The 13,013-nt window shown below is 37.3% G+C and overlaps 2 protein-coding genes across 2 annotated transcripts; both read left to right on the top strand.

The window, feature by feature from the left end:
* Positions 1-5,680: 5,680 nt before the first annotated feature.
* On the top strand, positions 5,681-9,868 carry LOC103336792 (LOW PSII ACCUMULATION protein (DUF1995)). Its single transcript, XM_008239892.3, has 9 exons — positions 5,681-5,835; positions 5,924-6,127; positions 6,412-6,459; positions 6,563-6,602; positions 6,702-6,802; positions 7,558-7,750; positions 8,951-9,049; positions 9,314-9,431; positions 9,572-9,868. Exons 1-9 carry the CDS (start codon positions 5,782-5,784, stop codon positions 9,690-9,692), a joined length of 978 nt encoding a protein of 325 aa, XP_008238114.2. The 5' UTR covers positions 5,681-5,781; the 3' UTR covers positions 9,693-9,868.
* Positions 9,869-10,460: 592 nt separating this feature from the next.
* Positions 10,461-12,497, top strand: LOC103336791 (putative UDP-glucosyl transferase 73B6). The gene has a single exon (XM_008239891.3). The coding sequence runs from the start codon at positions 10,693-10,695 to the stop codon at positions 12,340-12,342; it is 1,650 nt and encodes a 549-aa protein (XP_008238113.2). The 5' UTR covers positions 10,461-10,692; the 3' UTR covers positions 12,343-12,497.
* The last annotated feature ends 516 nt before the right edge of the window (positions 12,498-13,013 follow it).

Genomic DNA, 13,013 nt, shown 5'->3' with positions numbered 1-13,013 from the left:
AAAATAGATAACTCAAAATTAGCAAGTACAGCCATGGGAAGAGCAGAGAAAGATGAGTCTTGGAAGAACAGAGAAAGATGAGTCTAGATAGTTGAGACTCTTACCTTGATTATTGGAAAAGCAAATATTCTTGTCAGATTGAAAGGCAGAGAGGAGAAATAAAATAAAAGTAGAGATAAGGCAGATAGGATAAACCCTAGTTCCATAGATGAAAACAATCATAGCTAACAAAAAAGAGGCCAACAACAAGGAAAGAAATTGAAAACTAAAACTCACCAACAAAACTCAGCAGAACACCATCAAACGAATACCCATCTATTATGGTGTGCAGGCTTGTTCTCTTTGAAAAAGATAGCAGAAGATGAAAATTCCCTCTCTATTGGGAATTATACAATTATGCCTATTACCATCTAATTTCAACTCGGGAGTTTAAATGTGGAATCCCCACAATATTTTCTACGTGTAATTTGGCGAATCCTGAGTTGATGATGCTGAACTTACCCTTTTCCACGTTCCAAATCCCGACTTTGATTAAAATCTTGAGTTATTTTACCGCATCCAGGCACATTGTAAGGATTAGTTAAGGACTTCTAATTGAAGTCATTGTGTCATTGTATAGTACAAATTAAAAAGGGAAATAGTTCTAAATACCACCAATTTTATAATTTTTTGTCAAAATACCACCCCTCCCCAAAATTTTTAAAACTACCACCTATAAATACATCGTTATTGTAAACTGATTGCACCCATATCACTTTTTCAGAAATTGGGTTCTCTCTCAACTCTCTTGGCTCTGTCTCGCTCTGTCGCTCAGCTCTCTTGCGCAACTCTCTCTCCGTCGTGTAACTCTCTCTCTCTCTCGACGCAGTCATCTTCCTCCTTAGCCATCCAAGCTTAACTCCACGATTCACATCCATGAGGTACTGTTCATCTTCCTTTTCTTAGAAATTTGGGGTTTTTGTGAATTTGGTTTAGGGTGTATGGATTTGTATGAAATTGGTTTAGGGGTTTCTTCCAAATTGGTTTAGGGTTTTAGAGTGTAGAGGTTGCTCTAAAATTGGTTTATGGTTATGGGTTTGTATGAAATTGGTTTAGGGGTCTCTCTAGAGTCTAGGGTTTGGAATTGATGAGATATCTGATCTGGGCTTCAGATTACCCTAATTTGTTTTTCTTTATTGTGATTGTGATTTTAGGTAAGGATTGGGTGATGAGTTTTTATTTTGGGTCATCTGATATGGTTTTGAGATTGGTTTCATATCTATGATTTTGGATAGTGTTAAAGTAAATAAATGGGTATTTCATTCCTGCTAGCTAAGGATTGGGTGATGGGTTTTTGTTTTGGGTCATCTGATGTGGTTTTGAGATTGGTTTCATATCTATGATTTTGGTTAGTGTTAAAGTAAATAAATGGGTATTTCAAATGGCACAAAAACTTCACATACGGGCCATGGATGATGTTCAAGGGGTTCTTACTTCTTTGCATTTCCTTGCACAAAATCATGAATTGATGAAAATGAGTACAGAGCAGATGACACTATACAATTGGGTTGTGTGTGCACTTTCTTCATGATTTTCTTTGACAGATTGATTTGTGGTATTGATTTGTGTGTTAATTGGGTATTATAGGTATTGCTAAAAAATTATGGGTAAGGTTTCTTTCTAGGTTCAATTCAAATAAATAAGTGCATATGTGGTGCAACAGGGTCTTTAATTTTTGTAGATGTTTACTAGTCCTCTTATGTGAAAATATAAGTTGTTTACTTTGTAAGATGGTGCAGAGTTTCAAATCTTAATGAAATCAATTTCATTCATACTTAAGGTTGGAATGTATATTTTTTTATTCACTAGGTAGATGTGTTTGATGGACTAGTATTACTGCATGACATGACAAACCTTGCAAATCCTCACTTTGACTGTCACCATATGACGGTTTTCTAGTATAGAGTTCTTCAACAGAGCAATTACTCTGCTACTCTCATTATGAAGTACTTTTTGCCCGTGATCTAGCCTGGTTACTTCTTCGTCATGTTTTGTGGCTCGGAATTGTTTTAACATCACTCTGTTTTTGGGTGTCATTCAAGCATGGTTCAAATGGGTAATGAGGAGACTTGTTTTTGTTGCTTGTTGATACTGCTCTGTGACTGATCATGTCATAGGTGCATGAATAGGGATAGAATTCAAGACATGGAAGGAAAGAAATTTGAGGAAGGGGAGGGTTAGGGATTAATGTATTTCTTCTTCTTAAGGACTAAGGTGGCTAACGATGAATGAAGAAATTCTACCTCAGCCCATGAACCTATATGTTGTTTGTTCAATTTACCCATTAAATGCTTCTGTGACTGAAGAAATAAATTTGCCCATCCTGGTTTCATTTAATTTCGAGCTCCTTTGTTTATTGCATATGTATCATGTAATTAATTATTCCTTTAGCTGCAAAGTTCTATTTGATGAGACATCCACTTGTTATGCATTATTTGTCAATGAAGTCTGGTACTATGGTGATAATGGCTGAAGAGGTTCATAATTTTATATATTGAAATGCAAGGCTTAGAATAGTGGATGTGGGATTTTATATTCTCAACAATTTAACTAATGTTTTAACAATTTTGCTGATGTTGTTTTCTCTTTATTTATTCTCATCAGAAAATATCTTCCGATTCTTGTAGGTACTTGATAGGATGCTACAATTTAATAATACTAAAGCTCATAGGAGAAAGCAAATCAAGTCAATGTTTTCTTTGTATCCATGAATTGGATTACTAAATGTTGCTGTAAGTTATTCTGGTCAGTTTAAGTATCTTTTTATTTATTTTTTTTTACATGTAGTATTTTATTTTATTTTTCGCAGATTTTGTTTATCATTCCATTCAGCAACATTTAGTAATCCAATTCATGCGAAAAATAAAATAAAATACTACATGTAAAACAAAAAAAAATAAAAAAATAATTAAATTGACCACAATAACTTACAGCAACATTTAGTAATCCAATTCATGGATACAAAGAAAACATTGACTTGATTTGCTTTCTCCTATGAGCTTTAGTATTATTAAACTGCAGCATCTTATCAAGTACCTACAAGAATCGGAAGATATTTTCTGATTAGAATAAATAAACAGAAAACAACATCAGCAAAATTGTTAAAACATTAGTCAAATTGTTGAGAATATAAAATCACACATCCACTATTCTAAGCCTTGCATTTCAATATATAAAATTATGAACCTCTTCAGCCATTATCACTATAGTACCAGACTTCACTGACAAATAATGCATAACAAGTGGATATCTCATCAAATAGAACTTCGCAGCTAAAGGAATAATTAATTACATGATACATATGCAATAAACAAAGGAGCTGGAAATTAAATGAAACCAGGATGGGCAAATCTATTTCTTCAATCACAGAAGCATTTAATGGGTAAATTGAACAAACAACATATAGGTTCATGGGCTGAGGTAGAATTTCTTCATTCATCGTTAGCCACCTTAGTCCTTAAGAAGAAGAAATACATTAATCCCTAACCTCCCTTCCTCAAATTTCTTTCCTTCCATGTCTTGAATTCTATCTATTCATGCACCTATGACATGATCGAGCAATCAACAAGCAACAAAAACAAGTCTCTCATTACCCATTTGAACCATGCCCGAATGACACCCAAAAATAGAGTGATGTTAAAACAATTCATTATGAGCCACAAAACATGACGAAGAAGTAACCAGGCTAGATCACGGGCAAAAAGTACTTTATAATGAGAGTAGCAGAGTCACTGCTCTGTTGAAGAACTCTATACTAGATAACCATCAAATGATGAGTTAAGTGAGGATTTGCAAGGTTTGTCATGTCATGCATAATACCAGTCCATCGAACACATCTACCTAGTGAATAAAAAAAATATACATTCCAACCTTCAGTATGAATGGAATTGATTTCGTTTAGTTTTGAAACTCTGCACCATCTTACAAAGTAAACAACCTATATTTTCACATAAGAGGACTAGTAAACATCTACAAAAATTAAAGACCCTATTGCACCACATATGCACTTGTTTATTTGAATTGAACCTAGAAAGAAACCTCACCCATAATTTTTAGCAATACCTATAATACCCAATTAACACACAAATTAATACCACAAATCAATTTGTCAAAGAAAATCATGAAGAAAGTGCACACACAGCCCAATTGTATAGTGCCATCTGCTCTGCTCCTTTTCATCAATTCATGATTTTGTGCAAGGAAATGCAAAGAAGTAAGAACCCCTTAAACATCATCCATGGCCCACATTTGAAGTTTTTTATGCCATTTGAAATACCCATTTATTTACTTTAACACTAACTGAAATCATAGATATGAAACCAATCTCAAAACCATATCAGATGACCCAAAATAAAAACCCATCACCCAATTCTTAGCTAGCATGAATGAAATACCCATTTATTTACTTTAACACTAACCAAAATCATAGATATGAAACCAATCTCAAAACCATATCAAATGACCCAAAATAAAAACCCATCACCCAATCCTTACCTAAAATCACAATCACAATAAAGAAAAACAAATTAGGGTAATCTAAAGCCCAGATCAGATATCTCATCAATTCCAAACCCTAGACTCTAGAGAAACCCCTAAACCAATTTCATACAAACCCATAAACCATAAACCAATTTTAGAGCAACCTCTAAACCCTAAAACCCTAAACCAATTTGGAAGAAACCCCTAAACCAATTTCATACAAATCCATATACCATAAACCAAATTCACAAAAACCCCAAATTTCTAAGAAAAGGAAGATGAACAGTACCTCGTGGATGTGAACCGTGGAGTTAAGCTTGATGGTGAGGGAGGAGACGTCGGAGATAAAAAGAGTTACGACGGAGAGAGTTGCGCAAGAGAGCGAGAGACAGAGCCAAGAGAGTTGAAAGAGAACCCAATTTCTGAAAAAGTGATACAGGTGCAATCAGTTTACAATAAATATTATTTATAGGTGGTAGTTCTAAAATTTTTGGGGAGGGGTGGTATTTTGACAAAAAATTATAAAATGGGAGGTATTTTGAGCTATTTCCCAATTAAAAAAGTATTTCACTCACTAATGTATCGGATGGATGTGTGAGATTACTGTTGATTGACTAGCCATTAACATATCTAACTTCTAAGAGCAGTTCCATCGGTATGTATTATCAAACCAAAAGGCCCTGTAGGCTACAAAAACACACTCCACCAATCAAGCCCGAGAAAATGGTGGTCTCCAGCAAGACTAGGCAGGCTCGAAGGCAAAAATAGCCCGAGCTGTTGCTTGAGGGCAAAGAAAATTGGAAAAAATTCTGAAAAATACAAAGAAATTTAGAAATTTTTGTTATAAGTACTTAGCAATTTTTTATTTATTAATCTCATATGTGTAAATAAAATTAATTTCATGTGAATAGTAATTGCTCTTGGGTTGCCATGACAATGAGTGGAAAAGCCAAAAAAAAAAAATGCCAGAGCAGATACTATTCACATAAACAGTAACCACCCTTACTTATTATTTGTCATGGCAAATGAGTAGAACTGCCTTAAGAGAATGAAATTTCACTTCAAATTCCAGAAATATTTTTCTTTTGATGGGCTGGGCCGAAGATATAGAAAAAGGATAGAATCGCCATTGGCTATTATTATTGTCCAATCAAACACCTGCTGATTGGATCATCCCCGCCATGTGGCGCCCCCAAACTCTTGACTGAGATACGCGCCTCTCTTTCCCTCTCTGTTACAGAAGAGAGAAGTGATCAATGAAAAATGCCTTTATCTGAGGTTCCGTTTTCGGTGGTGCCTTCTCTTCCAAGTCGCAAGGTAATTTAAATGAAACCCGTTGGTAATTTCGAAATGTGCAACCAAAGTCTTGACCTACCTCTTTCTTTTGTATTGCCACAAGCTGTAGGTTGCTGCTGTTACTTGCAATCGTTTGCCACCAAAAACTTATGGCGGCAACTTTAGTACACGCAAAGTTGCTGCTGCATTCAGTGTCTCTAGAAATCTCAAATTTGTGGCAAATTCAGCTTCTCGGGATGAAAACGACGCTACTGCTTCGGTTGAGTTTGATGAGGTCTCAATTCCTAGCGACTATTCTGAGCTCCTTGAACAAGTAATTATGCACTTTCTACTTTGCCACTAGTTTGGTGTGAACTTATATTTTTTATTTAAATTTTAATTTGGGATATGCTTTTTCCTAAAATTTGCAAACCATGCCTTATTCCACCTTATCACAAGCAGCACCTCCCTCCCTCTCTCTCTCTCTCTCTCTCTCTCTCTCTCTCGTTTACACTGTCAGCATTTCACTTGATTTGTTAGGTGTCAGGTGTGGCTTTGGTTTCTAATTTACAGCTATTTGGTGCTAAGTGTTTTCTTGGGCTACATGACAATTGATAGGCCAGAAAGGCAACTGATTTGGCTTTGAAGGACAACAAGCAGTTGATGGTGAGTTCGAATTTTATTGAGAAATAATGAGAACGTTATACCAGGCCATTTGTGAAATTTTATGGAGTATGTTTGTCGGGATGACGACAAGTCACTTGTGCAGGAGATTGAGTTCCCTACTTCTGGACTTGAATCTGTACCAGGTTCCTTCCACCAGCTGATATATATGTTTACAGCTGTTTGTTCCTTCCACCATCAACTTGCATTATGTTTTTCATCTTAATCCATTCTACACATTTCAGGGGATGGCGAAGGAGGAATAGAAATGACAGAAAGTATGCAGCTAATTCGAGAATTTTGTAACCGCTTAATAAACCCAGAGAAAGCCACCCGGACCAGAATAGTAATTTTCTTCATCTTTAACCTCTCTTTTCTTTTTCGGAAGATAAATAACTGCAGTTTCACATTTACTTAGGGGATTGTGATGGACTCACTTATACGTACATGAATATTTTCTTGTGAGAAATTATACTGCATTAATTTCTAAGAAGCAGAGACGCTAACTAAAAAAACGCAGTTCCCTGAACCAAATAAGACGGAACTCTTCTAAATTAGTTTGTTAAAAGGAAACATGCTATTCTGTTTTAATAGTTGAAATCAATCTGTTACCGAAATTTGATGTTCTATTTTGTGGATTCTTCAAGATATGACTCAAGCTACTGATATTTGCATAAGCTATAGTCTAAACTACTATAAACTATGGGGAAGGGCTTTCGAACTCAGGTGCAAAGGGGCAGCACCTGCGTTGGTCAGCTGGCCTAACCCATGTCTGAGAATATGCAATGCATGTACATGCGTTGGTAGATGCATGTGATCACTGTTGAGCATAGATTTCTAAGATTTGTTTTCTATATCAAGTTCCACATGATACAAGCTTTCTGGGAGTGTTGCTGTGAAAGGTTTCACATTATCTTTTCTTCTTAAGGTGTTTGCTTGTCTTCTTGAACCACCTAGTAGCATATATCATCAAAAATCCTTTTCTGTGATCCACAACTCTGTAGTAACCTAACTACTCTATTTGTTCCTTTTCCTTGGTTATCTTTTTTAAGTACCTAACCTGTAAGTAAAGTGTATTAACCTTTGTATGAAAGCTTTCAGTTCTTCCCTGAGGCCAGCGAAGTTAAATTTGCAAGAGAATCAGTTTTTGAAGGAGCTTCCTTCAAGCTGGACTATCTGACGAAGCCATCATTTTTTGAGGATTTTGGTTTTGTTGAGAAAGTGAAAATGAAAGACCGTGTGAAGCCAGAAGATGAACTTTTCCTGGCTGCCTATCCATATTTTAATGTCAACGGTAGTTCCAAATATCCCTTCTTATAATTGTTCCAAAATCTAATGCAGAGGGAACGCATTTTTCTTTTTATGGGATCTATGATCATAGCAAAGAATATGATATCGGACTATACATAGCAAAGACCAAATTCAAACCAATAAGAAATCAAAGAGAAAATTGAGCTCCTAGATATAACAATAAGATTTTTGATTCTCTTTCTCCCGTTCCTCTTTTCTTCAGTGGATTACATTAAGGTTCTATATCCCATTAGGTTTTCCGATAGCGCTGCATTTCTAAAGACATGAGTTTACAATTTTTTAACACTGAATTTTTTGGATTTTCTCATCACACTTTTCTTGATGTCTGAGTTTTTCTCTAGTTCTTGCAAATTACCTTCAACACTTTCTTAATGATTTCTTCCTCTTTCTTGCAAATACGTCTATGTGCTCAACAATCCTGAAACGAATAATTTATTCCAAGGCCTGCAACATATCCTCTTCTTTTTAAGGCCTGCAATCTCTTTTTACTTCGTTTTCTTGTTTCTTCTTTGACCTACTGGTAACACTATTACTCCCACGGCAATATGAGGATGGCCATGCTCAGGATGAGCTTTTACCCTTATATCCCAGTATTCTAAGCTAGTTCTTTTTGACTATTTGGTGAGAGTTCCAAACTAAGTTACATTGTTCTCATTCTTGCTTTTGTTTCATTTGCATTTTTTGGATTTAATGGAGGGTACATCTCTAATTTCAGCAGTTCTTGTTTTACCTCTTTGCTAGTCTTGTTTTTGCTGCTTTTATTTATTGGCTTTGTCTCTTTTCTTGTCTTTTGGTGGCAAAACTTTTATTTTGAAACGGCCATTATATTTTGTGCTCTGTTTGGATGAGGGTAGGATTCAAACCATCAGCTCTAACATGTTAGAAAATATAACACAGTGAAAACAGAATCTACATAATCATTGTGTGGCGGTGTTTCTAGCAAAGAAATATTACATGGACATGTATCTAACAAAGACATAAATGATATGTATGGTTATGGCTATACAGAGTTTCTAGACAGCACTAAGATGACTTTTGAAACTTTTTATCCTCTTCTATTTCTCTTCTCATATCAGTAAACCTCACATAATTGAATATACATTTCTGGACACATAATTGACTAAATTCTGATTTAATCTCCCAACAGTTAGTGATCAGTTTGTACTTATTTCTTGCAATGCAGAAATGCTCGTGGTCGAAGAACTTTACAAAGAAGCTGTTGAGAACACTTCCAGGAACCTAATTATTTTCAATGGAGAACTTGACCGCATAAGATCTGGGTGTATCCTTTGCAAATTTTAGATGGTCTTAATATATATTCTTCATCCAATATAGTTATGCACATCAGTATTTATGCCCACTATTATATCAGTATTGGCGACCAATCGATCAGTGCCATTGCATTCCTATTACAAGCCATGAATGCATTACAGCATCAGGATAATACATTAGGATTTTTGAGAATCAAAACCATGAAGCATAATTCTTGAAACCCTTAGTGATCTTTTCCATGACATTCATAACCCTTTTTCTTGAATGAAATAAGATTATCCGCCTTTCTTCTACCCGAAGCTCGCTGCACTTTCCCAGACCCTATTTCCAGTTATGGAGACTGTATACTACATTCACAATTTTAAGGGACGCAATGGAGGGACCCTTTTCAGGTTTGCTAGCTACTCATACTCTGTCTGTTTCAGTTATATACAAACCAAGAGATAGATGTGTGCTGTTTTTCTTTTCAACAGGTCTGTGATACGAAAAACTTACTAACCTTTTATGTATTGATTTATTATGCTGCATTTAGGTGCTACCCAGGTCCATGGAAAGTGTTCAGAAAAGTGAGGAACAGATACGTTTGTTTGCACCAGCAGGAAGCTATGCCATCGCTAAAGGAAGTGGCTTTAGATATTCTTCCATCGGCTTGAGCTTTTGTTGCCTAATCAGCTCATTCGGTGAGCCGTAAAGCATATCATCTTCATGCCTTCTTATTATAAGAAAAGTAGTATAAAGCTATTACAGCATTTGCTTCAATGTTGTCAAAATCTGATAAGTATTTGAGAATAAACTACTAACAAAATATGCAGGATATGCTAGTTATCTATATAAATATACATAAAAACACGTTGCACCCCAAATCCGTGTTCAAAACGTATTTAGGTAGCTTGTATGTGTAAACTAAAGGTCGGCAGAGTTCGGTTCGACCCACCTCCACGGTTTCACCCCTAGTGTAACCTATTGACCCACATTGGCTGTAGGCCACAAGTTTAAGGTATATGCCTAGTTATATCAAGTTCTTAATATTTGCAAAAACAAACAAACCAATATAGATAAGTAATAAGTTTGTAGTTCAAGTAATTAAGACTAGGGGTGGGTCTTAAGACTCTGATCTCCGAGGTTTGGCGTTCAAATTTCCCTCCCTAATATCGCTTACGTCAAAACAAACCAACATAGCTGCTTTGACAAATCAATCATGAAAGCCAATCCATAATACCCTACAGTCAGAATCTTTTCACCTAACTCTCTCCACATTATAATATGAATTTCACTTTTACATTACTCGTTCATGATGTCCACCGACCTAATCTCAAAGGTCGGTTACTCGGTTTTAAAATTTCACACTCATAGCAATTAAAATAAAAATTAATAATCTAAACAATAAAATAATAGCACCGTTGCCAAGTGTCCTCGTTTCAGAGAGATCTCCTGCAAGTTAGAAGTTTCCCCTTCAACTGTTTCAACGAACCTAACAGTCAAACCCCTCCTTTTTCATTAAAAACTTCAAACCCCACTCCTACCAAGCAGACAACCTGTGTCATCAGAGCTCTCTTTTGAGCATCAATTCCTTCGTAGCTAAGCTTTCTTCTTCTCCATTCTTCTATAAAAACCCAGAACCATATCCAAATCCAAAACACAACCAAATTGAAGATGGCAAATGAGATATGGATCGTTCCATTTTTTGGGCAGGGTCATCTGTTCCCATTAATGGAGCTCTGCAAGCAAATAGCCTCCAGAAACTTCAAAGCCGTTTTCGTCATTTCCTCCAACCTTTCCTCCTCTGTCCCTTCATCTCTCCGCCAATTCCCACTTGTCCAAATCGCTGAAATCCCAGATGAAATCCCACCACCATTGTCGTCTGGTTCATCTCCGCTGCCTCAGCCCAGCTCAGGCCCGCCCCGCCCCCACCATGATGGCCATAATCAGATGGGCGTTGGCCTTGAAAAGCTGCTCTCGACCCGATCCGATAATCCGGATTCTGCAACACCCGTTTGTGCTGTCCTTGACGTCATGGCGGGCTGGAATGCCAAGGTTTTTAAGAAATTTGGAATTCCAACTGTGACCATCTTCACTTCCGGTGCTTGTTCTGCTGCCATGGAGTATGCCATGTGGAAGGCCCAACCCTTGGATATCAAATCCGGGGAGACCCGTTTGCTCCCCGGGCTACCCGAAGAAATGGCCCTCACGCTATCTGATCTGAAACAACATTCTCGGGAGCCACCGCCACCCAATCATGGCGGCAGTCCACCACCAGGGGCAGGTGCAGGTTTTCCTCCACCTGGTCCACCTCCTAGTGGGCATAGCGATGGCCCACCACTAAGCTTAGGTGGAAATTTTCCTCCACATGGCCTGCCTCCACCATCAGGCCCAGGTGTAGATTTTCCTCCACCTGGCCCACCTTTCGATGGACCTGGGCAGCAAAGAAGGGGCCCACCCAAACCAGGCGGTCGACCTCTTTGGGTAGATGAAGCGGACCGCTCTATTGCCTTAATGATCAACACGTGTGATGATTTGGAGCGCCCATTTATAGAATACCTAGCCAAACAAATTGGGAAACCGGTTTGGGGAGTGGGCCCGCTTTTGCCTGAACAATACTGGAAATCAGACGGTTCAATTCTCCGCGACGGCAAACTCCGAACCAGCAGTCGAAGATCCAACATCAGCGAGGACGAGGTGATTGAGTGGTTAGATTCGAAGTCAAATGGATCAGTACTATATGTGTCATTCGGAAGCGAGGTTTGTCCTACTGTGGAGGAGTTCTCAATACTGGCAGAGGCATTAGAAGCATCAAACCGGCCATTCATATGGGTGGTCCAATCCGGTTCACGTAGACCGCCGGGTCCGCCCCATGCCGGTGCAAAAGCTGAAGAAGGATATTTCCCTCATGGATTGGAAGAACGGGTGGGTAAAAGGGGTCTGATAATACATGGATGGGCACCACAGCTGTTGATACTGAGCCACCCATCAACAGGAGGATTTTTATCGCACTGTGGATGGAATTCAACCGTGGAAGCAATTGGGCGTGGGGTCCCATTTTTGGCGTGGCCAATCAGAGGCGACCAACACCATGATGCCAAATTGGTGGTGAGTTTTCTGAAAGTGGGGTATCCGATTTCTGATGAAATTTCAGAGAAAATCAAGAAGGATGATATAGTGAAGGGAATTGAGAAGCTGATGGGTGATGAAGAAATGAAACAACGAGCTGTTAGGCTTAGTGCCAAGTTTGAGCATGGCTTTCCAACGAGTTCGGTTGCTGCATTAGATGCTTTTAGGGATTTTGTAGCTCAAAAAGCAGCTTAAGCTTACTGAATTTTCATGTGTTGTGTTTTATTAGATGCTTTCTCATTGTATCAATGTATCAGGGCACACGTATTCTAACCAAAATTTACCTTATCTCACATCAGTAACATCGTTTTTTTGTGATTAATGAGTAATTTCCCTTTATTTTATTTAAATGAACTTTTATCTTTTATTAAGGAAGTCTCGTAATTTTATTTTATTTTTTGGAGGAACAGAAGTCTTGTCTTTCAATACGCCTATAACGCAGAAATAAAGGAATCTAATTGATGAGTAAGTTTCTTTTCATCATACAATGAATAATAATTAATTAATTAATTAATTATTGGACAAAGGCAACATGGTGCATTAAAGACTTTTAAAATCCTCCACCAGATTCCCACTCTTTAAAATTAATATGTAAAGCCTTTTTCTGTAATTCAAAATTAAAAATGAACATAATTATTTTAACATAATTCCACTCCAGTTTCCCATCCAAAGAGTACCAAAAGGATCCTTGTGCTTGAAGATATTAATATTCTTGGCATTGCAAAGAAATGGTTATCAGCATTACTGAATAAATTATAACTTGCGACTCAAGTAACTGAACTCCCAATTTGTGGCAAGCGGAGTTCACGGTTTGGTAGTGTTATTTTCTTTCATCTTTTGGTCTTTATCATTTATGAATTCCTGCA

The sequence above is a fragment of the Prunus mume genome, linkage group LG7 (genome assembly GCF_029339155.1).
Source record: "Prunus mume cultivar Tortuosa linkage group LG7, ASM2933915v1, whole genome shotgun sequence".
In the NCBI taxonomy this organism is placed as follows: Eukaryota; Viridiplantae; Streptophyta; class Magnoliopsida; order Rosales; family Rosaceae; genus Prunus; species Prunus mume.
Note: the sequence above shows the minus strand (reverse complement) of the source record. Positions and strands in the feature narration are given on the sequence as shown.

Excerpts from the sequence above, each read along its gene's own strand:
- LOC103336792 (XM_008239892.3), top strand. The coding sequence starts at position 5,782 with ATGCCTTTATCTGAGGTTCCGTTTTCGGTGGTGCCTTCTCTTCCAAGT. Across the intron at positions 9,050-9,313 it reads TGACCGCATAAGATCTGGGT|ATTATCCGCCTTTCTTCTAC; the intron begins GTATCCTTTGCA and ends GAATGAAATAAG. Across the intron at positions 9,432-9,571 it reads AATGGAGGGACCCTTTTCAG|GTGCTACCCAGGTCCATGGA; the intron begins GTTTGCTAGCTA and ends TGCTGCATTTAG.
- LOC103336791 (XM_008239891.3), top strand. The coding sequence starts at position 10,693 with ATGGCAAATGAGATATGGATCGTTCCATTTTTTGGGCAGGGTCATCTG.